The following is a 26,535-nucleotide window of genomic DNA, read 5'->3' as shown; positions in this document are numbered from 1 at the left end:
GAGGACCTTCAGGATCATCCAGGCCAACCCAATTCATTTTACAGCTGAGGAAAATGAAGGCCACCTTTTTGTCACAAGTCAATAATTCTTGCTGCTCATTAATTCAGATTTGCCAACCCCCACCACAGTTAGCCCTAATCTATACATCTTTACTGTATAAGCTAGTTATTTGAGGCCTGCACTTCCATCAGCCCTTTTTAAAGTTAACCATAATCAATAATCAAATATTCAGAAAAGCACAATCCTTTGGGAGGCTGAGGGAGGGGAGTGAGTTAGAAGGTCACAAAGCTGGTACAGTAGAAGCCTCTGCTCACCTCCACAGTCACCACTTACAAAGCCACCTCAGAAGACCATGTCTCCTGAGAACCTATCCAATGAGGAATGAGAATGGGACTGAACACAGTCTGCACCTACACTCCTAGGCTATTGGAGCACTAACCCCATTCCATCCTTGGGGCTTGGTGTCACAGAATGGCAACACCTCTCTCCATAGGACTTGGAACTTTTCATAGTATTTTCACATTTAAGAATTCCAGAATGAGAAAGTAGGGAGTGAAGTATAAATTACTTCTCAACTCTCTCTCTCTCTCTCTCTCTCTCTCTCTCTTTCTCTCTCCCTCCCTCACACACATATTTATTCTCTCTCTCTCTCTCTCTCTCTCTCTCTCTCTCTCTCTCTCTCTCTCTCTCTCTCTCTCTCTCTTTCTCTTTCTCACCTGGGTTTACATCCCAGCTCTTCTATTTACCATCTGTATGACCTTGGGCAAGTCACTTCCCCTCTGAAACAAACATCACATTGAATACCTTTTAAAACAGGCTTAAACTTAAAAAAGGGAAGCAGAGGTGACTGGACAGTTAATAACTGAGGTATTTAGACATTTCAATATTTGTCAAAACTACAAGCTCATGTGACTTCACTGAAATTCTGTCCAGGGCTCTGAGAGGCAGCAATGGCATCAGTTCAATTTCCAATTCTACCATTAAACTCCTAGTAAGACCTAGAGCTGGTCATGTCCATGTTCTCCATCTTATTTTCCTCTTCTGTAAAATGGAAGGGTTAGACCAAAGAGTCTCTAGCATTCCTTCTAGTTCTGGCATTCTAGGATTCTACTTAGGAATATACCACACAATATCTGAGCCCTACAATGCAGTGAGAACTTTAAGATATGCCTTTATTGTTCTTGGGTGGTGGGATAAAACAGCTTACCCAATTAATGGCCCCCCCCAAAAAAAAAACTTGGATTAGCTGGAGGGAAGACCAATCAGATTTACAGAGGCAGATGGGTAGTGCACTGGATAGAGTACTGGACCTGGCATCAGGAAGACCCGAGTTCAAATTCAGACTGAGACATTTACTAGCTATATGACGACAGTTAAGAAATTTACCCTTTGTTTAACTCAATTTCCTTATACATTAAATGAGGATAATAATAGTAATGCTTACCTCCCAGGGTTGTAGTAAGGATCCAATGAGATAATATTTATAAAACACTTTGCAAACCTTTAAGCACTATATAAATGCTAGCTATTATTATAAAGTATCGTGGGGGAAATGCCAGTTGAGTACCTTCAAATTCATAAAGTAGGAGCATAACTAGGCTAACTCAAATGTTGTCCAGTCCTTCCCAGGGGCACTTTAATGAACTCATGAGGAAGTTTGGTAATGAAGCCATCCATTTGTCATATATATATGCTTCCAAAGTTCTCAGGGGTGTTTGAGAACCATTTTTTCCTTATGGATGTCTAGGTTTTCCTCCTCCTGCCCCGCCTCCATTCTTGTACTCATGAAGCATTTCCTTATCAAATCCTTTCTTCATAGATCTTCAGCCAAGCCCACCTGAATTAACACAGATTCTAGCTAAGAAGAGTTTGAGTTGATGAGATCAGTCTGCTTTTCCCATGTGCATGATTGACGTGAACATATCTTACTGGTTCTCCCATGTCTGTCTCCAGTCCCTCCTTCCCATGCCACCTTCTCTTAACCCGTTCTCTTCCACACCCAGAATTCTTTGACATTCTTGGGCCTGGGCTGATGGTTCTGAATCCACAGTTTCCTTTTATCTGCACCAAGATGGACTTTAAGTGGCAGGAGTCACCCAAAAGGTAGACTCTTTGGATCCTCAGGGTTGAGATGGAGCTGATGCCTCTTTAATAACCCGGTTGTCTATGTATATGGACGAGAATCCTTACAGAATGATGAGCCCTTCCTCAGGTCTTAGTTGGAACTCCTGGGAATGCCTAAGACTCTGGTTTGGGACGAAGGAGTGGGGTGAGTATTTTTATGCCATTCATTAGTTCATATGTATCCATGGTGGCCTCTGGGAAGTTTGAAGAAGCAGCTTGTTTCCTATTGAAAGTGCTCCTTGCTCTTATGATGGCCAGAGGAGAATGATGAACCCAGTGCTTCCTCTCAGGCCTCTGCTTTTAGCAGGGGCTCAACCGGTCTTGAGGACTCAACCAGTCCAGTGAAGGCCAAAACTTTGGATGTTTCTAGGTATTGTAAGAATTGGGTGGGGTTTTTAAATCCCACCTAAAAGAAATGGGATCTAGCATTTCTAAGCAAATATCCACCTAGTCTGGTATCAACAAATCATTTCACGATGTCATTAATGTACTAACAAATCAATCATTTGGGGATGTTCCCCAATATCTCAAACCCCACTGTAATGTCTTTCAGTCGATTGCCCAGGTCCTGAATTGTTCCTGTAAACTAACTGTCTTCCGTAATATTGTACTATCTACTATCATGTGGTTTGGGAGCCCGAGACAAGCGTATCAGCCTAGAACTCAGAAAGCTGCTGTTCTAGCCTCACATTGTGGCCTTCCTTCTTTGTACCTCTAGATGAGAGGCTGGAACTGGATGATCTCTAATGTCTACGAGCCTGTTGGGACATTGGAGGTGGGGGCATGACTGTATTGTAGAACAACGCAATAGAAGTTGACCATGTGGTCTTGTGATTATTAGTGTGATGATCTGGAAAATATCCTTTCCATCCTCTTCCCAGTATGACTGTAAGACTTAAAAAGTGTTTTGAGCGGGAGCAGCTGGGTAGCTCAGTGGATTGAGAGCCAGGCCTAGAGATGGGAGGTCCTAGGTTCAAATGTGGCCTCAGACACTTCCCAGCTGTGTGACCCTGGGCAAGTCCCTTGATCCCCATTGCCTAGCCCTTACCACTCTTCTGCCTTGGAGCCAATACACAGTATTGACTCCAAGACGGAAGGTGAGGGTTTTTATAAAAAAAAAGTGTTTTGAGCTGGAGAAATCTGATTTTCAATACCTGAGTGCAGAAACTTCAGCATCAGAGAGGAAACACTGAGACCAGGGTGGTACCACACAGGTGCCAGAAAGAAAAGGAAGGAAAGAAAGATGCCCATCTGGCTGCGAATCGAGATGTGGCCTAAGTACATCACGGCCCTTTCTGTAACACCAAAAGCTCTTTCCTTCACTTTCTTTAACTTGATGGGCATACATTCATAGAGTCTCAAAGCTGGAAGAGGACTCAGAAGGCAATTCGACCAATCAGTACCTAAAACAGGGACCTCCTCCACCACACGCCCAATAAAGAGACATTCAGTCTCTGCCTGAAGACATCCGGCAAAGGAGAACTAACTACTGTCCCCAATATCCCACTCCATTGGCAAATGCCTCTGATTGTTAAACTGAAACTGCACTGTGTCATCTACCCTCGTCCTGCCCTGTGGGGCCAAGTGAAAGAAAGCAAATAGCATGTCTCCTTCCCCATGTCTTCTCTTCTTTAGGTTAAACATCCTGGGTCCCTTCAACCAGTGATATGCCAGGGTTTCTGAGGGTAGAAAACAAGAGAAAGGTACAGGACTTTAGGCAAATGGAAATAAGAACAAACTGCTGATTACAATTCCCAGTGCAGGGCTTCAAAGTTTGCAAAGCCTTTTCACAGGCTTTCACAATTATGAAAGTGATTACTATTTCATCAACAAGCATCCTTTAAGAATCTGCTGCGTGTTAGGCACAATGTATGCACTGAGGATACAGAGGCAGAAATGAAAACAATGGCCGCCCCAAGAGAGCTTGCATTCTAGCAGGGGAAGCAACATGGACATTGTGCACTCTCTAGATCCAGAGCTGGAGGGGATCTCAGAGAAGAGATGTGAACCCATGTCCTCCAGCACCACTTTTCACTGGGCCACACTGTCTCCCTGCATAATTTGCCTCTCAAAACAGCCACAGATGAGGTCAGCCACCATTTCCTGAGACCTCAGTTTCCCAATCTGTAAAAGGGAGTTGTTGTAAGAATCAAATAAGATAATAACTCTGAGCATGCTTTGAAAAATTAAGCATACTATACAAATGTCAAAGATTAATTGTAATTAATAAGAAAGGATATTCACTTAAGTCCATTCTTATGGGGGAGGGGTGCTACAGTGGTTAGAGCACTGGTCTTACAATCAGGAAGCCTCATCTTCCTGAGTATAAATCGAACTTCAGATATTTACTAGCTCTCTACAGATATCTACATAGCTATGACCTTGGGCAAGTCACTTTATCCTATTTGCTTCCATTTCCTCCTCTGTAAAATGAGCTAGAGAAGGAACTACTCCAGTATCTTTGCCAAGAAAACCTCAAATAGGGTCACCAAGAGTTGGACACGACTGAAACAATGACTGAACAACAACAAATCTCTTTCTTATTCCCTATAAACCATTATAAAAATAATAATAAGCTCACTGAGGGCAAGAATTATTTCGTTTTTGTTTCCGTATACCTAGAGTACCAAATGCAATACACAGAGGATGGTGAATAAATGCTTTGTTGATTTGAATAGGGCTTTCACAGCTATGCTTCCTAAAACCAATTTAACTCCAGTTTTATGTTTCTGTCCTTGGCAAACAATAAGAATAGATCCGATTTTCTACATGGCTTCAAGATCCACAAAACTCTTTCCTTCCCTTGATCCTTTTACCTAGTCCCAGCCTCTGGCCTCTGCAGTGTTCTAGACAACTCTCAAAGACCAGAATTTGCAGGAAAGGTGCCAATCCAAATGGGTAGAGGGAGTTTACTCCATCTGGAGGTCCCTATGCCCGTGAAATCACGAGTCCAGTCCCTATCTTGATAACCCTAGCTAGGGAAACGTTGCCCTTCCAGCCTTGAGATAATGCTGGTATCTGTTTGAGTTCATTGGGACAGAGTCCTGGCTAGGCATCTAGATGACCTCAAAAGAACTAGACTTCTGGATTTTTTGTGAAGACTTCTTTCTTCTATCTTCCTAGGGTTTGGGCTTTCTCTCTACTATAAAGATAGAGTAGTGAGGCAGTAGGATACAGCGGGAGTTTAGGATAAGAGCACCTGGATTCAGATCCTGCCTATGTGACTTTTGGTGAGTCATTTAACCTTAGGACTTGGTTTCTTCCTCTGTAAAACAAAGAGTTTGATGGCCTTTTCCTATTTAATTAGATATAGGAAAAAATGCTACGAAAGACTCATAGATGTTCCTGTTGCAAAGGCCATTTTCAGGTGCGTCATCCAAACCAAAGAAAAGATTCTCTAACCATGTAAAATGGCACCAGGAAGGAACTTGGTTGTAAGAGCTCCTTGAGGACAGGGACTGTCTTTTTGTATTTGTATCCCTGGTGCTTGTCACTCTGCCAAGCACATAATAGGTATGTAAGAAATACTTATTTATAGCGTAATATAAAATAATATCATTTTTACAAGGATAAAAATAAATATAATTTATATATATATAAGGATATAAATAAAAATAATATAATTTACTACAAGGATAAAAAGCCTCTTCAAATGTATTCCAAAACCAGATCAAGACATCTTTTGGACCACAATCAACTGTTGTCTATATATTCAAATGAAGATGATGAGAATAAAGATGAGGATGAAGGTCATTGTGATATCAGGGCCTTCTATTTAAGGCTAATGGTCATAGACATATAAATAAATATAGAGAAAAAAAGAGGGAGAAAGGGAAAGAGGCAGAGTCATAACCAATGCAGATGATTGGGGCTTTGCCCCAAGCTACTGAATGTAGAAGATACAGACAGCATCTCAACTAGTTAACAAGAATTATGAGATAAAACAGGAAGCTACAAGATGGTAGATCAGAATGGTCTTCTCTCTAATTCCTCCTATTCCTAATTCTCCCAGTATACTCTTACACCCATGCCCAGGATCTCTATCTTCCTCCCATGGGGCAGTATTCTCAACTCCCACCCCACCCTCAGTTTCCCTTGGGTACAGTTTGTGATACTTAGGCCAAATGTGAAACTTCCTCTGTACCCAGGGTCACACTCTAAGAACCAAGTGTACTCTTCTCACAAGCATAGCTAAAATGCCCTCCATGTTTGGAAAGGTCCAGTTGAGATTGGGATAACAGCCATTAATAACATCAGAAGCCAGGGTAGCGGGTTCAGTTCACCTGGACCGGTGGCTCACAAGACATGGACCACAGGCCCTGTAGGTCTTGGAGGCATCTCAGGTCAGTTGCTCCCCACCTCCCCCACCAAAGTACATGTGATTTGTGGGGATTATTGTGGGGGTGGTGGGAAGGAATGCAGGGCTAGACAGGTTCAAATCCTATCTCAAATGCCGGAAATAAACTGTGTAAACCTGAGAAACCCCTCTGTGCCTCAAGTTCCTCATCCCTCAAATGATGGTGTCAGACCATATGGCCTCTGAGGGCCCTTCTAGCTCCAAGTTTATGGATCTTGCAATGTCACACCCCTTAAAGAGGATTTTGCCAGACCAGAGGCAATATGGAGGAAGGGTATTGACAAGAGTAAATCGGGACACTTTCAGTGTGAGATCTTCACCCCTGGATTAAAGTGGCTGAGGGCTCCTGCTCATGAGGAGCTTGGCCCGAATCCCCATCAGGGTTACTCCACTGATGTCAGTGCAGTTTTCAACCTATAAGATAAATAAATATCGGAGGCCCCCAGCTCACCACTGAATCTTGAGACCCTTTCACCATCATTGCCACTAGACTCACAGACCTGCCTGAGCATGTCAGCTGTCTAGCTGTGGGCTTCGGGTGCAAGTAAGAGGTGAGGACGGCATCTCCCAACAGGTCTCCCCTTCTACCCTCACATTTGTACATTAATAACTAATATTCTTGTTGTGCTTCAAAATTTGCAAAGCATTTTATTCTTACTATCTCATGTGATCCTCATAAGAACCCTGTGAGGTAGATGCTATAATCATCCCCATTTTGCAGAAAAAGAGGGCAGAGATAAAATGACTTGCCCAGGCTCTCACAGCTAGTAAGTGTCTGAGGATGGATTTGGATTCAGATCTTTCTATCCACTGAGCCACCCAGTTGCCCACAAGTATGGAAATAAGCAAGTGAAAATCCTTTCTTATTCATTATAATCAATTTTGACATTATACATTAATATGTCTAACTTTTCAAAGCATGTTCAGAGACATTATCTTCTTTGATCATCACAACAGCCCCCCTTTACAGATAGGGGAAGTGAGGTCTCAGGAAATGGTGGCCAACCTCATCCATGGTTGTTTTGAGAGGCAGATTATTCAGGGAGACAGTGCAGCCCAGTGGAAAGTGATTCACATCCCTTCTCTGAGATCCTAGTATATTAGCCAACTGGAATGATGGTGTTATGATGAGAGTATAATGTGCTTGAGCTACATCCAGTAGAAAGGAAAATGTTTTCCAAACTCCTTGTGCCCTCCAGTCCTTGATATTGTCACAGCACTGGCAATTGCATGTATGGCACATTTTCCTTAAGCTGAGTTTGTCGGTATTTGAAAATTTGCTCGTAGAAGAGAATAATCCAGGGCTAGTATAGAATTGGTCTGGACAAGAAGGAATCGCTATCAGGACCTCATAACCTAGGGTCCCGCTTACAGAAATCCCCCGAGTTATTGCAGCCCATATTTCAATAGCACTTGAAGTAATTCAAGAGTAACTGAAGGGGGCAGCTGGGTGGCTCAGTGGATTGAGAGTCAGGCCTAGAGACAGGAGGTCCTAGGTTCAAATCTGGCCTCAGACACTTCCCAGCTGTGTGACCCTGGGCAAGTCACTTGACCCCCATTGCCTAGGGGGTCACTCTTCTGCCTTGGAGCCAATACACAGTATTGACTCCAAGACGGAAGGTAAGGGTTTAAAAAAAAAAAGAATAACTGAGATCAAGAAAGGCCCTTAGTAGGATTTGGGCCCCTGAGCCAGGCTTAGGAAGAAGCTGGGGATTCTGGGAGACAGAAGGGAAGAGAGAGTACATTCAGGGAATGGGGGACCTCTCATGCCAGAGTATAGGAGGCAAGATATAGATGTATACACACGGGAAAAGCCAGTTTTGACATAAATCTGAAGAGTGCATGGAGGGGAAAAATGTGAAATAAGATAGAAGAGGTAGGTGGGAGTCAGTTAGGATCCCACTCAGTTAGATGGAAGTTGAAAGAAAGGCAAAATCACACCTTACCAAGGTTCCCAACAATCAGTGCTGAGCAAGTCTTGGGAAGCAAAAGCTAGATGATCGTGTGACAGATTGGCTGTTGATTGTCAAATATTAATAGAAATGGAATTCTTTTTCATCTATCAGTTAGACTAGATGGTTGCCAAGGTCCCAGGCAGCTTGAAGATGCTTGGATTCAGAGATCTCACATCCTGTTTTGGCAGAACCATTCAATGACATTAGGTAGAGGATGGAGAGGATATTTGTTTGTTTTGGGGAGGAGGGGACAGTGTCAGGGAGCAGGACCAGTTTGGCTAAAGTAGAATGGGGAGATATAGAGGAAGAGTGAGAGAGAAAAGAATGAAAAGGTAATTAAGAGCAATTTTCGGAAAGACCTTAAATGCCTAAATGGGCAATTTGGACTTCATCTTCTAGACTATAGGTCCATTGAAGGTTATTTAGCAGATGGATACCATGATGGAAGCATTATCTTATGAAGAATAATCTGGCAGTGGCATTGATCACGGATTTGAGAGAGAAAAGGCTGAGAGATCAGATAGGATGCTAATGCCATAGTCTAGAGTGAGGTAATAAGAAATAATTTGTTGTTCAATTGTTTCAGTTGTGGCCCAGTCTTTGGGAGCTCATTTGGGGTTTTCTTGGAAAAGATACTGGAGTGGTTTGTCATTTCCTTCTTCAAGCTGAGGTTGAGTGATTTGCCCCGGGTCACAGTTCTAGTAAGTATCTGAGGCCTGGTTTTAACTCAGGTCTTCCTGAATCCAGGTCTAGCACTCTGTCCAGTGGGCCTTCTAGCTATAAATAATACCATTTCACATTTCTATAGCACTTCAAGATTTGCAATTACTTTACATATAGGCTGTCCCAAAACCTCTCACACTTAAACCTGAATAAAAACTTTTGGCACAGCCCGTATATTTATCTTATTTGATCTTCACAGCAATCCCTGTGAGGTAGATGCTTTTATTATCCCCATTTTACAGATGAGAAAACTAAGGCTGAAAGAAGTCACACAGCCAGTAAGAGTCTGAGGCATGATACAAACTCAGATCTTCCTGAGCACATTCCCAGCTCTCTACCACCTAGCCTTCAGCCCATGAGGAAACTCAACTAAGGTGGTGTCAGATAGAATGGAAAGGAGGGAACAAGAGATATATTGAAGACAGACTTCACTGGACTTCATGACTGGTTGGATATGAAGTGTCCTAGAGAGAGGGAACCCAAGATATCTGACACCTGGGTTCCAAGTTCAGATGACTCATGCCACTGATAGAAACAGAGGAGTTGGGGGTGGGAGCAGGGTAAGGCTGGTTTTGAGAGGACGATGAGGAGTTTTCTTCTAGGCATGCAGAGTTTGAGATGCTAGCATAGCCTTCCAGAGAAACTGTCTATCTGGCAACTGAAAATGGAGGGACGAAGAAGAAACAGACAGACAGACAGAGACAGAGACAGACAGAGTGATACAGAGAGAGATACAGAGAGACAGAGAGAGTAAGCTTGTGGCAGACTCTAGCTCTCCTGGTAGTTCCAATAAAAAGGAACTATTCAGTCCACACACATTTATTAAGCCATAATTATGGGTCAGCCACCAGGCTAAGCACTGGAGATACAAAGCAGAGGGACTGAGGGGAAGATTTGGGAGCCAGGAAGGGATCACTGTGGTGCTAACTTGCCCAATCAGTTGGATTTTCTTGGTAAAGATGAATGACATTTGAATCTTTCTGCTATTTCCTCCTTTGTCAAATGAGGAGGGTCAATAGAGGCAACATATTACATTAAACGAGCAATGGAAAAATACTATTTGTCACATGAGATGGCTCTTTGGAAGGGGAAGGGATACATAAGATACATGATGATATAAGAATCAGAAAATAGGTAGGTAGGTAGATAGATAGATAGATAGATAGATAGATAGATAGATAGATAAGCAATGGATTTGGAAGCAGTGGACCAAGGTGCAAATTTCACCTCTGTCACTTATTAACTGTTTGATCTTAACCAAATGACTTCACCTCTACTGGCCTCAGTTTCTTCCTCTATAAAATGAAGGGGAAAGAGAAGAGTAGATGTCCTCTAAGATCCCTTCCAATTCTAGGCCTATGACATTGGGCAAGTCATTTTACCTCTCTGGGACTCCTTTTTCTCCTCTGGAAAATGGAGTTGGACTCAATGGCCTCTGAGATCCCTTTCAACTCTAGAGCTTAGATTGTTTGAGGCCCAGATAGTCTGGAAAGGCAGATTATACCAAGTGTAATGTGATCTACTTTGTACAGCTGAAAGACCAGTTTGGGGAAAAGGATAGAGCCAAAAAAAGTATTATCCTGTAGGACAGTTACCCACTGAAGCTCATTTACAAATACCATAGGTGCCATTTAGTTGTTGCAGACTGATGTATAATTCCTAAAACTTTAGGAACCCAATTAAGCTTAGCAGGACAGACAAGAGCAGGGCCAGGACAAACTGCCAGGAAATCTTGGACTATTTTTCAATTCTCACAAATGTTTTCTCATATTAATATAGCAAATAACAAATATTTGTTGAATTGAATTGATCCTTCTGTAATTCAATGGATTTATAATCTCACAGGTTAAGTGGCCTGCCTCTGTTGTATTATCCGCGCCTTCTCAAGCTGGTCTGTGTTCTCCAATAGATGCTCCCACAGAGGGTCCACTCAACATGTTGGAGAAATATCTCTAGGCCTTTTTCTATTTCACAAATACTAGTTATCACTTGCTCTCAATAAAAAACCATCCACTTTCATTTTACTATCAGATTATTTCTTGAATAATAGCCCTTATGGCATTTTTCTTCTGTAGGTATCATTGCTAGAAATGTGCTACAGCCTATTTGTGCCCATCATGCACCTCTCTATTGCTCTTTGGATCACTCACAACTTTGATTCTTTGGAGATTAATATGGTAGTTTAAGATGCATAACCACAGAGCATCACTGGGAGAACAGTTGTATTAAAAAAAATCAGCTTGTGTACCATGGATCAGAGAGATGATTAAATTAAAAACAGTGCTCCATTCTCCAAATGCAGTCCTGCTCGCCCCCTTCCTCCATTCAGCCCTGAAACCAACTTGTACGTTCCCTGGATATAGGCATTTGTGGTCTTATTCAATGGACTAGTTATCCAAATGCATGTCTTAGTCTGTACAATGGGTGATTTTCATTCATTTAGTTTCCTCTGTTCGAATCATTAGTCTGATCTCTTCAAAGCAGTCATGGATCTCATTGAGGGGGCCCCATAATGTTCAGGGGTTTGATGCAACCAATACAATATAACCCCCGAATAATAGCATCTAGCAAATGGTACTGTCTGAAACCCCTCTCCCCTGTGGGCCACCATAACAGTGGCAGACGCCTTTGGTATTTTATGCCTCATTTGATATTGAGAGAGTTGTTGGATCTTCTCTAGGGTTGAGTTTATTAAGGAATCTTCTATGGTTTTAACATTTGCATGAGAGATCCTTTGTATTGTTCTAAGAGGGGTATATGGGGTATTCCGGGAGTATGGGCGCCTCTTCTGTAAGATCTTGCTGAGCCCTTATCAGAGCTGCTCATCCACCTTTGGTGTCCCCTTTCATCCAACCTTGGAACTTGTGGAATCTGTGGCTCCAAGAAACTGTAGCATGGGCAGCAACCACACCCTAGTAAAACTGTCTGAGCAGATAGGCTAAACCAGATTGAGAGTTACCAACAGACCTCAAACCTGTCAGTGAGCCAGAGGAGTGTCTACCCCCAAGCAAGTGAAGATTTCTCCTTAATGAAATGGGCAGAAAAGAACAATTTGTTCCAATGACCATGAAGGTGACTAAAGCAGGTGCTATGGAGCATTTAGAGCTTGACCAGACATCAAAGGCACCAAGATCATCCATTGCATCCTGGGCCACTGCCAGTCATCCTGACTTTTGTCCTGACACTGAACTTTGATGATTCTGGAAGAGAAGAGTGATGCTGAAGACTTCCTGCAACTCTACCTCACTTCAATCCAGTTCACCCCATAATGTCATTGGTCCTCTTTGAAAACAACGAACTAGAAGTTGTCTTATTCTATTCATGAAGGAGAACTTTGAAACCTATATTTTGATCCACCAAGTCTTTTTTTCGTAATCAATGAAAAATGAACATGATAGGTTTTTGTTTTTTTTTCCATACCTTTCAGTCAAATGAATGCTGAAAGGTGTGACCTGCTAGAGAGAAGCATTTGGAAAAACATGCTTGTTCCTTTGTCATCTTTCCATCAAAGATCCTCTGAATATGTAGGTCATTGTGTAGAACATGCTTATCAGTATTCTAAAGATGAGAAAGGATGGGCTAGTAGATAGTAACATCTTCTAGATCTCCTTTTGGGGATGTTTTTAATCATCCATGACTTTAGCAACCTTCTGATATCTTCTTGGTCATAAGATAGTCTGTAAAATGATCTCCAGATACTTTGGAAGCTGTTTTGCCTCCAGGACAAATTTCCTCGGCATGCATTGATCAGGTCCAGTCACTCTTCCCAAGTGCCATTATTAAGTGCCATTTCTCCCTCTAGGACTCAGATGATGCAAATCGAATGTGGTGGTTGGTTCCACTTTCATTGATTATAAAAATCGAGTAATTCTACCAAATCTGTGCTATTTGTCGTCCTCCCACCAGCTATTTATCTATGAGTAGTGTTGGGAAGATGTGACTTAGTTGAGTCTTACTTTGGCTTCTACTTCTGTTTGCTGTTTTGTGAAGTGATATCTCTAATGTCTTTCCACGTCCTCCCCCATACAGATTTATTTACATCTTGCTTTTTGTTTGATTTAATGGAATTAACAAAATTAATAATATAATTGAATTAATCTCTAGAGTTAGGCATTAAGGGAAATGGAAGTCATGAGCTTACAGGCATCTCTAGCTCACCATCTTGTCCAAGCCCTCTTTGTAACTTCTCAAATCAGTGGGCACTTCTTTTCCCTTCTCTTCAGGGAGAGAGTAAAGGCTAAGTCCCTTCCTCTCCAAGACAAAGCAAAACAAGGCTACGGCAAAGAATAGCACTCTTCTTCAAATTTCCCTAGTTCCACTGAGGGCTATTAATATTTTAAGCTATTGGTGGTTTAAAACTGCACTAAGATTTATGGGCCTCCCCATTTATATTATGATTCAATATCATTATTAATTATGTACTGTCTCCCCCATTAGAATTTGAACTCAACAGGAAGAACTATCTTACCCCTCTATTTGCACCCTCAGTGCTTAGCAGTGGGCCTTTCCCAGGTAGTAACACTTAATAAATACTTCATTCATTCATCCATTCATTCATTCATTCATTCATTCATTCTTCTTACTTTGAGGTTCAACTGAGAAGCTTCCTGCTCTGTAAAACTCTCCCTATACCACCCCCTAGTTATTAGTGCTCAAAATGCCTTATATTTTATGTACATATTGTACCTCCTGGGAGACTGTAAGCTCCATCTCTGCCCTCTCTCCTTTCTCCCTCCATTGTCCCCCTCTAAACTTAACACATTCCTATAACATTTTACCATGTGCAAAATGCTTTCACACCCATCATATGAGCATCATACAAGGTAGGCAGAACACAGATTATTGCTTCCATTTTACAAATAAAAAAACAGAGTCTCCAAGACATGAAGGTGACTCACACAAGGTCATATGACCATTAAGTGTCAGAGGGAGAACTTGGAACCCAACTGATCAGACTCGTATTGCAAGTTGGGCCATAGATTTCATTGTGTCAAAGATGTAAGGCAATAAAATTCTTAAAATATTCAGAATTCAAGCTAAATCTTTCAAATATGGCATCTTTAAATATACCATAAGAAACACTGCCCACAACACACACATACATACACAGAGAGAAACTGGATGGCCATTGGCCATCTTATTCCTGATGACCCTAAAGATAATCACCTTCCTTGATGTCCTATATCTTAGCTATGTTATGGAAGGTACACAACAGGAGCTGGAAATATTGTCTTCCTGGAAATACTATGAAATCTTTCCAAGTGGTCTTGGCAGCTGCTGACTGCATCACTGTGTTTCCTCATCTTCTCTTTTCCCACTTGCTCCCTTTATGTCCTTAAATGTGTCACTCTCCATACCAACTTTGTCAGCTTTTTCCATAGTTCAATGTCCTCTGGAGACACTGCATCTCCAGGCATCTTCCAGCATCACTGGATTATTTGGCAGAGTCTTTTTGGTGATGAATTACCATGTCCCACATTCCTCTTCTTGCTTTTACTTGCAAGAGCCCAACATTCTAAAATTACTCTCTTGGCATTTTTTGTTATAGTAAAGACTTTGACATGGTTCCAGGCTATTCACTACTCGGGTTGTCTTCAAAATAAAACTTTGAAAACTTCTTTTGTTGTGTCATAGCTATCTTGTTGCCATGTATTACTTTTGACTTTCTCAAAAATAAATTTAGAGTACTTTTTGTTCTAATTTTTTCATTTGTTTTTCCAAAAGAAAGTGGAATTTTACAAGAGAAAAATGACATGGCTATCTCTCAAGAATCTCAATTTCTCTAATATCATTATTTCTCCCTGCCATGTAAAATTTCCATTACTAAAATCATGTTGAATCCATTTTTAAAAAAAACCTTCTTGATTGCTCCTAGGGACTATGCCTGCAATTTGGATAATTGTCACTAAGGAGCAATAGTGCCTCTGAATTACAGAGCACAGTCTTACCAGTTTCTTTAGTCCTAAGTGTGGATGATTGAAATACATGAGAAATTAAGCTATGCATTTCAACCAGCAACCTTTTTCTTCTGTTTTTTTTTAAACCCTCACCTTCCGTCTTGGAGTCAGGGCTAGGCAATGAGGGTCAAGTGACTTGCCCAGGGTCACACAGCTGGGAAGTGTCTGAGGCCAGATTTGACCCTAGGACCTCCCATCTCTAGGCCTGGCTCTCAATCCACTGAGCCACCCAGCTGCCCCCTCCTTTTTCTTCTGTTAAAGAAAAACACCCTTTATTAAAGTGTCCATATCCATTCTAAGTGAACAAACAATGAAATGAATAAACAAAAAAAGTACAACAAAGACTAGTGAAAGAAGAATGAAGAATGAAGAAGCAAAGGAAATACCAGAAAGAGGATGATTAAAAAAAGACATCTCCATCTATAAATAAATAGCTTCCCCACTAGGCTAACTCTTTCTAGATTTAATCACTACTCAGTTTAACCTTCCAGTTTAATTTGAATTCATTTTGAAGCTTCTAGACATTAAAAAAAACATCATTGGCCCTAAGCATTGCCCCCAAAGTATCATTTGACTATTAGGGCAAGATTCTGGTTACTTTAATCCTTAAATCATTCTTCTTCAAAACCTCAAACAGTTCTTATTTTGTCATCATTGGTGTTTCCTCCCTCCACTGATATGGATCACAACTCCACTATGACTTGGCTGATGATTTTTTTAAGTGGTGGCTAAAAAGCAAAATGAAATCAGCACCCTGTGGCCAAACTGGTAATGAATATCTCTGAATTTTCATGGCTGGTCCTCAGATCACAGACATATGGGCTGTCACCAGGCCTGGGCTCTTTTATCTGCCAGAACTTGCATTGTGCTGGCATAGTCTGTGAGAATTCAGTAACCTTCGTTTCATGATAAATCAACAGTGGAGGCCTTAAGTCACCCAAACTCTTTCATTAAGGCATTCATCTATGTTTAGGTCATGACTAGTCTTGCCAGTCAAGCTGCCAGAGAAAAGGCACCTCTCCATTCTTATTCCCTAAACAAGTCAAATGAAAAGAAAGCCAAGAGAGTATGATTACCAGAGAGCTCATGCCAGCCAATCTTTGTGTCCTCCAATAAGAGAAAATCCAACATGTCCTTAGAATACGTTTTGTTCTCCCCACTGCCTCTCCTCCTTAACAATGGATGAGTCTTCATCTTCTCTTCTGCCCACAGTCTATCTACATTTAATGGTTACCCGCTTCTTCCTAGAAATCTTCACAGGTTCCTCATGGTACTTCCCTGCTTAAAGATTCTTGTCTCTCTTGCTGAATATTCTCAGAATCAATTCTGAATGAAAGGGAACACTACATGACACTTTTTAGAAAGTTATCTAGATTCGTTTGGCCTCACGTCCTCTTGAGGACATATGCTCTTTAGTAGGAAACAATCCAAGGAATGAAACTCGATTGGCAGAAATGTAGGCATTGTGGAGGTGTTTGGAAGCAAAGGCTCTTTCAATGCCCCTCAAGTATCCTGCTGGTGTGGAGCCTATTCTGCTGGCCCTGTCCTTGCTCAGTATCTTTCTTTGGGAAATCTCTACTAAGCAAGAATTTTGCAATAAGCTTTGTCTGGTGACTTACTACTCAAGTAATGTCCTTGGGAGGAATCTGGACAACTTTGCCTGGCACCGTTCTAAATCTCTTACTGCTTGCCCTCTCTCCAAAAGGTCTGTGGTCATTGCTCCAAAATATCCCTCTACAGTTTTCTCAGGCAATAGCAACAAGAGATCTTAGCTGTGAGGTGTGCCCTTGGTAAGCTAAGGGTTCATTCGGTCAGGGATATTCCCAAAGAAAACATTCTAGGAATGTTCCTGACTTGTAAAAGAAGTGGGGGGTTTTTATAATCCTTACCTTCTATCTCAGAATCAATATTGTGTGTTGGTTCCAAGTGTTACAAGGGAATCACTTTAAAAGACTGATATATATTAATTTAAGGTCGCCAAGGAATTCAGCTATGTAATTCCTAAATGAAAACTCAAGTTTGCAGTCAATCTTTTATGGAGTTTAATTACAATAGGAGGAAGAAAGGAATTAGAGATAGAGAGAGAGAAAAAGGGAGAGAAAGGAATAGGGCTTAAATACCCCTTCTGTTTAGGCTGGGCCAAAAGGCCCAAGCCCTTAGATAGCTGGGGCAAAGAAAGGAGATCAGTCCCTATTACTCACGTGACCAAAATGGAGAACAGTCTCAGAGGCCCCCACCTCCAGCTTCCTTCAGAGCAAGCTTCTCAGAGTACACTGCCACCACTCCAATCCACTCCTCAACCACCCCCTGATCTTTAAGGAAACCATCCAAGTTGCCTCCCCTCAGTTCTCACATCTACCAATCACTGTCCATCAATTTCCCTGTGCCAATGGAGGCTCTAGCTTAACCCAGGACCGCCCAGAGGCTTTGCACATGTCTGCTGAAGGTCATATTTTCAAATGACTAAATCTTTGCTCCTTTGCTACAGCCCTTTCTAAATCCTGTTAACCTGAGTAGGGTAGAGATTGGAATAATTAAATTTTGATCTAGGCTGCAGCCCTTACTCAATCCTGTTAGGACTGAATAGGGTGGAGATTGATTCCAAGTATCTCCATTGTATCAATTCTAAAATCAATCATGACTCAAAGAAATTCCTGTTCTATGCTTAAGCATAGGTCAAAGTCCTTTCCATTGTTCAGCAAAAGGTTTCTGTCCTAAAGTAATCTTAAGAAGGTAGGAGAAGGAACCTCCCATGCCAATGGGGTTCACATTCCAATAGTCAAGACCCACTATCAATAGGAAATTTTTCAAGTATGAAATTTCCCAATGGTGAAATTTCCAACATTTATAAGTCTAAGAAATTTTGAGGTTTACACAAGGCAGAAGAACAGTAAAGGCTAGGCAATGGGGGTTCAGTGACTTGACCAGGGTCACACAGCTAGGAAGAGTCTGAGGACAGATTGGAACCCAGGACCTCCCATCTCTAGGCCTGGCTCCCAACCCACTGAGCCCCCTAACAAGTGTTTTTCTTGGAGAGCAAAGAAGGTGGAGTCAGGATACATGGGTACAAATACTGACTGACATTTGTAACTATGCAAAGTTGGGGAAGTTCCTTGCCATCTCTGAGCCTCTACTTTCCCTTTTGTAAAACAGGGTGAGTTAATCATCCTTAAAATGCTCATGTCTTAAGTTAATTGTGAGGAACATACTTTGAAAGTAGTAGAGATGTGGGAGGTCTCATATTAGGAAGTCTTCCTGCCTCTTGGATCTCACCCAATTAATTTCTGTGTGGCCTCAAAAAAGTGGTTCAACTTTCCGGTTGGCTCAGTCCCTGGGTTTATAAGTAAGTCTTGACAACAGGGTCAAGGTCAGAAAGTAATGGAGTTCCCTCAAATTTAGTTCAACAAACAGTAATTCCATACCAAGTATGGGCAGAGCTCTGGTTGGAATGGTACGGGGGAACAAGGTTCAGGCCAGTCCTGGGCGCTGTCCTCTTGGAGCTCACTCTGCAGAGTTGTCAGGAAAAGGCAACTGGCTCAAGAGAGAGAGGACCTGCCTTCATATCTCGCCTCGGATACTTTATATGGATTTTGTTCAAATAGCTTCTGCTCAGACCTCCCTGGGCTTCCATTTCCTCACCTGTAACGTGAGGGAATTTGGTCCTTCCAACTCTACAATGGGAAGCTCTATGTGACCATCACCTCCCAGGCCCCAGGCCATCACTGTAAAATAAAGGGGCTGGACTAAAGTACGTTCCAGCCCAAGAGCTCTGGGCCCATGTGTGATTCTAGTCCTCACCTCATGTCCTTGGCTCTTGGTTTCCCCAACTATAAAACGAAGTGTTTAGCCTAGGTGGCCTTTGAGGTCCCTTCCAGCTGGGGGTGTATTGTTCTATATTTCACACCGTGGTCTTTGACTTGGGGAAGGCAGTTTGGGTAAAGGAAGAGCCTTCCTGCGACTTTGTAGTAGGGATCATACCATCTGGCCCAGAGTTAATGATATGTTGAGAACTTTGGGAGGGCTCCCCTTGCCCCTGCCTCCGGTGAGGCACACAGTTGGAGGAGATTTGGCTTTGAAAGCGTGTTGTTTGTTTTCTTGGCAGCCATCCTGGCCTCCTTAAGGAGACTTATCTATACATTCCTTTGGTGGCTTTTGTGATGTTTTCTGAAATGGCTTGGACTTGATTGAGGGTATTTTTCCCCTTCAGAGACTATCATTTCCAGTGGCCTGTGGTGCTTGTCAGCAATGGCAATGTAATAACCCACTGTATGTCAGAGGTAGGTCTCAATGCTTCGAGGCAGGGCTCAGCAACCTCTGAGAGGCCATTGTGGAGGCAGTCCTGCAGGAAGTCACTGAACAGATCCATATCAAGGGCTGGCAACCTTTCAATTGGAGAGGAAGACAGGAACTGAGCAAGTCAGGGGCCACCAGTATGGCCTCTGCTGCTTAGCAAAATATCCACACTTTGCACCAAGGCAAGAGTTAGAAAAGATCTGAGTTAAAATCCGGCCTCAGGCACTTAATCATGTGATCATGGACAAGCAACTTTCTCTCCCTGGGCCTCAGTTTCCTCACCTATAAAATGAGGCACTTGGACTTGATGACCTCTAAGGTCCTTTCCACCTCTAGATTTAGTATCCTTATGAGCCTTTGAACTAATAGGTACTTCTTTTGAGTACTGCTTTAAGTAGTTATTCACCCATTTGTGGACATAGTTGAAAGCAGACTGATGGCTTCTTGTTAACTCCTAGCTGAGATCACCCAGATTGAGAATAAGAGTTTCAATTGACAAAGAGCAACAGTGAGGGATCATTTTGAAGCAAGGGAGCTTGGTAGAGTGATGAGCACCAGTAGGAAACTGGAGCCAGCCAAAGTAAAGGCCTAACAGTCCTGGATGCCTTGGAGCAGAGGAGGGAGAGGAAGTGTCTAAATTTCAGACTGAGGCACAAAAATGAAGCCTAGAAGAGCTGAGAACCACACCCTTGGGAAATCCCGTGTGGCTTTTGTATATCTAGCAGCTCTAGGTTGTGTAGACCTGGCCCAAAGCATAGCCAGGGAACATGAATGGAAAAGGGGCGGCTACTTGACTCAGCCAGTTCTAAAGATGGGAGGTCCTGACCTCAAATACTTCCTAGCTGGGTGGCCCTGGGCAAGTCACTTAACCTCCATTGCCCAGTCCTTACTGCTCTTTTATTTGGAACCCATACCCAGTACTGATTGTAAGATGGAAGGTAAGGTTTATTAAAAAAAAAAAAGAAAAGAAATGGGGAAAAAGAAAGGAAGAGATGAGGAGGAGGAAGAGAAGAAGATAAAGAGGAATAGACAGAAATGCCTGTGTCTGAGAGTAATGAAGATGGCCAAACAACAATGACTCAGGGGCCCCAGGAGATCAGTATAGAGATTCCCTGGCCCAGCTTTAAGGGTCTTCCTAAGTCCTTTAGTTTTCGTCCCCAAATAATATCATAATGGAATTTCAAACTCCTTTTGGGCATCCCAGGATGTCTTAAGAACCATATAGCACTTCCCTCAACTCCCTCTCCCTTCTCAATTCAAGACTCCAACCACTGAAGGGGAAAACTTCCCTAGTTGTATGATGAAATGCAAAATACAGTATCCCACGACAGTCCAGAGACTGTCCATCAGTCTGCTGCTGTTTGTTGGCCGAGTGGGTTTTCACCTGTCTTAAGGGCCCTCAATTAAGAAGCCATAGGGGCACTACAGGAGGCCAAGTTGCTCCCTGTTCTGATGGTGAAAAAGAAGCAAGGTGGCTCAAGAAGTAGGGTAGCTCCAGGGGCCTGCTCTCTGTGCCTGTGGCAGGCTTGCAGTTCGTCAGAAAAAGGTGATTGGGCAGACTTATTTGTGAGATGGAAGGAGCCTTGTGGGACATGTCTATGGCGGACCCCACCATCTCTCATAGTTGTGGTACCAGAATACTCAGGATGCCATCAGCTGCAGATCTTTTATCATGGCTCACACTATGTAGTAATTGCTTAATACCTACTAGTTTTCTTATTTTCATTTTGCCTTCTGATAAGTTAATACTGTGCCAGCTCTGTGATGCCCCTTTATCTAAAGAGACTAGAGATGATTCATTGAACAGCCAACTTCCCTAGAGAGAAGACAGGACAAGAGTGATCATAGTCGCTGTCAGATGAGAAAACAATCCCAGAGATAGGTTGGTTATCCCAGGGTGAGGACAGGCCCACCCAAACATCTGATGGCCTGGGGGTACCAAATGCCCTTCTTGCCCATTCAGAGGAGACCTGGGGCCTAGAAATTTACCTCTGAGGAGTCTGTCCAGTTTCTCTGCAGAGTAGAGCCCACATTACTAGACACATATGCAGAAGCCACACGTTACGGAATCAGCAGTGTCCTTGGCACCATTTGGTACTCTGGTATCAGTGAGTTGCTTCCCAAATAGTTTGCCTTCGAATCCAAAAGAGCCATTTTGATGGCTAAGGATGAGCTGTGTCTGGAGGCACCTCAGTTAGAGGCTTAAAACCGTAGCAATTAGAAGACTCCCCAGAGTCTGCCCCACCACATTTCTAGGTGTTCTGTTCTCTCTTCTCACCTAACTAACAAACATATGCCCCCTGTTAGTAACCTCGAAGCACAAGTTGCATATCTTGAATGTTGCCACATATTCATTTACCTGGATGCTTCACAAAACCTGGATCTCGAATCCTTCCCCCACTCATAGAAAAGCCAGTCCCTCCAGGCCTCAGAAGTCAAGTGAGCTTCTGTAAATTAAAAAAAGGTTCTGGCGCCCTAGTTCTCTGCCACCTCCCCTATTTCTGGTGGTGAGCATCTGCCCCCTTAACCAGGGAGGCCGTCAGCTGACAGACCCACAATCCAGTGCTCAGTCAGGTAGGGCCTCCTCTGGTGATACCCTTGAAAGACCAGAGTCACCTCCACCCCACAGTGAGCCAGCCCTAAATGGAGGACATCAGCAGAGGTGTGTGCCCTTAGGTGTATCTTGAGTCAAGGGATACTCATAGTATTAACAAAGACTCGAGAGCCTGTTCCGGCCAATCCAACAAATGTTTTGACAAACTTTCTTTGCTGCTATCTTCCCGTGTCTAAGGATGATGGTGCTAGTGATGATGATGACGGCAACGACAACTATGTCCAATCTGTTGCTTTCTGCTTTTCTCTCTATAATGTGGACTCCCTTCTTGTTCTTCTCCTGAGCTACTTCCCTCACCCCCCAATGCTTTCTGTCTGGAAGTCCAACAAGATGCCCAGTTAGATCAAACCCAACTTGCAGTCAGTGGCAGTCAGACAATTGTATCCACGGGGAGAGAGAGCCCGCCCCCATAAGTGACTGCCTTGTTTTTCTACCCTCGTTATTTAACAGTGTGTGCCGATTACTCAAAGCGATATGGGCAGGCCCTGGTAAATATAGAGATGCTCTAGCGTAAAGTTTGATAAGGTAAAAATGCTCAGGTTGCCTGCAGTGTCTAAAATGACTGTGGCCAGGGCTCCCTGCTTTATCGCTTTCTATAGTTTTAAAGTAGTTTGAAGCTTGAATAACATAAAATAACATAATATAATGTTATTTATGTTATTTCCCACGTGAAGAACGCCTGTAAACCTTGCAGTATTGAAACTCAGTGAACAAGGCATCTTAGACAAGCTGAAAAACAAATGGTGGTACGATAAGGGGGAGTGCGGAGCCAAGGACTCCGGGAGTAAGGTCAGTCGCTGGCGGTCTTTTTGTACTGATTAGCAATCGCAGTTTGACCCACTGTTTCTTTGATCCCCCCTGAAATGGCTTTCCCAAAACAACACCCGCACACACACACACATACATGCACACACGCATGCATAGACATGCACACGTGCACACACACTCATGCACACATGTGCACAAACATACACAATCCTACTACCCCAGTACAATGGGAACTCCTTAGAATGCAGAATAAGGGCAGGCCTTGGCAACCAATCATGCCACACCGGGCTGGCTGTGTTACACCAGACCTTTTGGAGAAGGGCCATGATTTGGCCCACCATATGTTCTAAGGGATTCCCAGTGTATTTTACATTTTAAAGACTCAAGGAAAAACAATTCCAAAATCACAAAAAGAAGAACCAATCACAACAGCTTTTTCTTTCTTTTCCACTATCAGAGACTTTATAAGTCGTAAGTACTTTTGGTCATTCTGATATTATGCTGGCCCCACCCTCAAATCGGGAAACCAGACTGGTCTCTGGAACAATTCCTGAATCAGCTTCATTCCAGCTGCTGTTGAACCAAATCCAGCACCTGGGAAGTTCTCGAAGGCCTTGGTGGCCTGTCCCATTTCTCACTTCCAAAGCTAATTGGAGCGCTTTTGAGAACTAGCCGCATGCTCGTCAAGGGTATACATCGTCAGGATTAACATCACATTGATAAGCATGAAACACTCTTCCCCGCCTCTCCCTCACCCCACCCCTCTATCCCTTTGCTCCCCCCAAGAAAGTTTTTTTTTCCTTTGAGTTTCCGTTTCTTTTCCTTTTTTTCTTTCTTTAAACTAATATTGTGGGATCGGTTAATTCATTTCATGAAACGCCAACATTCATTTCCCCTATGCACTGAACCATTTTGCTACTGTAGCTCTATGTCTCATGGCCATAAGTGGCCTAATTGCCTGGGAGCTCAGTTATATGAAATTCAGAACTCTCGTTGCCAAGGTTTTTAGGGGTCATGTCGGAACAAATATGAAAATCCAATAGTCGGGTTGAAATGGGGAGATTAGTGAGGGAGAGCCAACGCCAAATCGGTCCATTGCTCTAAGTGACATCTATTTTGTATTCCTTCCTCAGCTTCCCCTTCTCCTAGATGAACATTGAGCTACAGCGTTGCTCATGCAAGGGTATTTTCCATCCTCCTTCACACACAGGCCAGTTTCAATTGGCCTTTGCATATGGGGCTGGCTTCAATGAAATAGAAACATATGGGCGTGGACATTCCTACATATATTTCCCACTTAACTTTAATTGCCTTAAAGATCCAAGGACTGGCCATGTTCTTCCCATTGTTCAACGCCCCTAATGGCTCCCCACGCTATTATAGCTAAAACAGGAAGTAATCATCCGGGGTAATAATGTGATGATGAGCACGTCATTCTGACAAATCCAGTAGCAAAATGGTTACAATTCCCTCTAAACAGATTACAAAATGCTACTTTTTCAATGAAAACCCCTCCTCCCTCCCTTGGTCAGTCCTACCTTGAAGGTGGGGTCCAGGTAGCAATTTTTTTTCCTTTCCATTATTCAGCAATCCAGGTTTTGCTTTCTCATGCAGTCTTAGCTTAGTCAAATTTGCAGTCTGACCTGAAAGTAACTGACCGTCTTCCTCATTTTAAAAAATTAGCAGATAGAAAGCTTATGATCAGTTTAGTATTTTTAAAGATTATCCTTGACATTCACTGAAATCCAAGTTTTGAAAGGAGCTGGTATTTTTTTTAATCACCAGCCTCCTAGAAATGTCCCCTGATTTGTAAATGGAGTCGATCAGGGACTAAAGGGGGCCTCCTAATAGGCCCCAACAGCTCTTGGGAGGACGTTGACAGACCAACCTCTACTGCAAATGAGCTAGGATGCTCCCAAATGGAATGATCTCTCAACCACTGAGAAAGAAACAGTGATATAAAGACCCTGGCAAAGAATGTCCCCAGCTTGGAGTTTTAGGAAATTCTAATACTCTCACCTATTGCTTCGGGGACTGATAGACAGAGTGTTTCAGGGGGAAAGGACTAGGGTAGAGAGGACAAAGAATACTGTAGGTTCCCAAATGAAAAGTGTTTCTTAGAGAGAAGACAAGAAAGAGAAAGAGAATAAGACAGAGAGAGAGAGAGAGAGAGAAAGAGAGAGAGAGAGATGTCATGACTGAACTCTGACAATAGGTATTTATTGAGGCTCGCAAAGGAATGAATTGTGTTTCCATTTACTCTTGGGTTCCTGAAACTAGTTGCCAAGGGGTTATGTTTTTAAACATCTTTTTGAGGTGGTAGGACTCCTGGGATCGTAACAGTCAATGGAAGTATAATCTACTTATTGCATGATGCGAGCCAGTTGCCAGAGTTGGGCCGTTCCATCTATGCCTGTGTTTAGCTATCTTGACAGTGTAGGGCAGCCCTGAACTGTTGCAAAGCATGATGATGTCCCACTGTCTGTGATTTTCCCAACAACTAATCACATTGTCCATTTCTCTTAGGACAAGACCAGCGCTTTGAGTCTGAGCAACGTGGCCGGCGTGTTCTATATCCTTGTTGGAGGCCTGGGGCTGGCCATGATGGTGGCTCTGATAGAATTCTGCTACAAATCTCGAGCGGAATCCAAACGCATGAAACTCACGAAGAACACTCAAAACTTTAAGCCTGCTCCTGCCGCCACAACCCAGAATTATGCCACTTACAGAGAAGGCTACAACGTGTACGGAACAGAAAGTGTTAAGATCTAGGGTATGGCCAAGGCCTGCTCCGACTAAGCTAATTGCCCTTCCGTTGCTGTGTATTGTGTGCCCTTTCCTTTTTCAGCTCGGTGACGTTCTTCCGAGCCATGTCTAGTCTTCAGAGTGTTTGTTGGATTCTTTGAAAACTATTCGGCGACTGTGCCTTTCTTGTCCCACATAATGAATGATGCTTTCCTTGAGTCTCTGGGTAACATGTCTGTGATTGAATTGCATTCCTTGGCCTCTTTCCCTTCCCCTCTCCCGCCATGGGGTGAATTCTCTTGAAAAGCCATTCCTATTACGTATTGATCCAGTAATCAGTGATAAAGATGAGTAGCAGAAATGAAGTGAAGTAATCCCAAAGGGAGTCTATGAGTCTTGAAACAGTCATTTGAATCCAGGGATCATTTATTTTCCAATATTTGAGTCATATTTTCCCTCTTTTTCCCTCCCCCAAGAATTCATGCTCAGGTAAGTGTTTCTTGGAGGACATGAAGCAAGCTCCTCCTCCCTGCCGCTCTCCTGAACCCTCCCCATCTATAGTCAGACTTCTGCGGGTGGAGGCCACTGGAGCCTAGAGACCTACAGCAAAGCCTCGCCTGATTCAGACCAGCTGCAAGGCCAGTTTGAATTAAGGAGAAGTCTGAGTATAGACATCTCTTAGGAATCGATTTATAGTACCTTCCAGTCCATACGCCATAGTGAATAAGCAAACTGATGTCTGCAATAGCAAAGAGCAATTAGTAACTCTGTCCAACTTCCACTTCTATTGTCAAAGATAATCCATCCTTTGTCCCCTGTCCACAAAAGCCATTGGCACCCATAAGCTCGCGGCAATGTGTTCCTGAGCTTCCCCACCCATTGAACAGCCCCACTGCAGTCCCGCCAGGGCTTCTGAAAACACCTGATGATCCTCCCCATCTGAGTTTAAGCCGAACCTTGATTCCTCCATTTGCTTTTTGTTCTTTGCTGCTGCAGACA

At 42.9% G+C, this 26,535-nt stretch overlaps 1 protein-coding gene across 8 annotated transcripts in view; it reads left to right on the top strand.

Moving 5' to 3' along the window:
* Nucleotides 1–26,535, top strand: part of GRIA3 (glutamate ionotropic receptor AMPA type subunit 3) — a 306,481-nt gene that overhangs the window by 256,324 nt on the left and 23,622 nt on the right. For 2 of the 8 annotated variants that reach the window (XM_056809190.1, XM_056809187.1), the window contains exons 14-15: nt 22,698–22,812; nt 25,318–25,564. In XM_056809190.1, coding sequence (XP_056665168.1) covers nt 22,698–22,812; nt 25,318–25,563 — 361 coding nt within the window. In that variant the 3' untranslated portion in view covers nt 25,564. Of the gene's footprint in view, nt 1–22,697; nt 22,817–25,317; nt 25,755–26,535 lie in introns of those variants that run through there. The other 6 variants (XM_056809189.1, XM_056809188.1, XM_007507066.3 and 3 more) reach the window with 4 other exon arrangements.

This window comes from Monodelphis domestica, chromosome X (genome assembly GCF_027887165.1).
Source record: "Monodelphis domestica isolate mMonDom1 chromosome X, mMonDom1.pri, whole genome shotgun sequence".
NCBI classification, from domain to species: domain Eukaryota; kingdom Metazoa; phylum Chordata; class Mammalia; order Didelphimorphia; family Didelphidae; genus Monodelphis; species Monodelphis domestica.
This window is presented reverse-complemented; position numbering and strand designations above follow the sequence as displayed.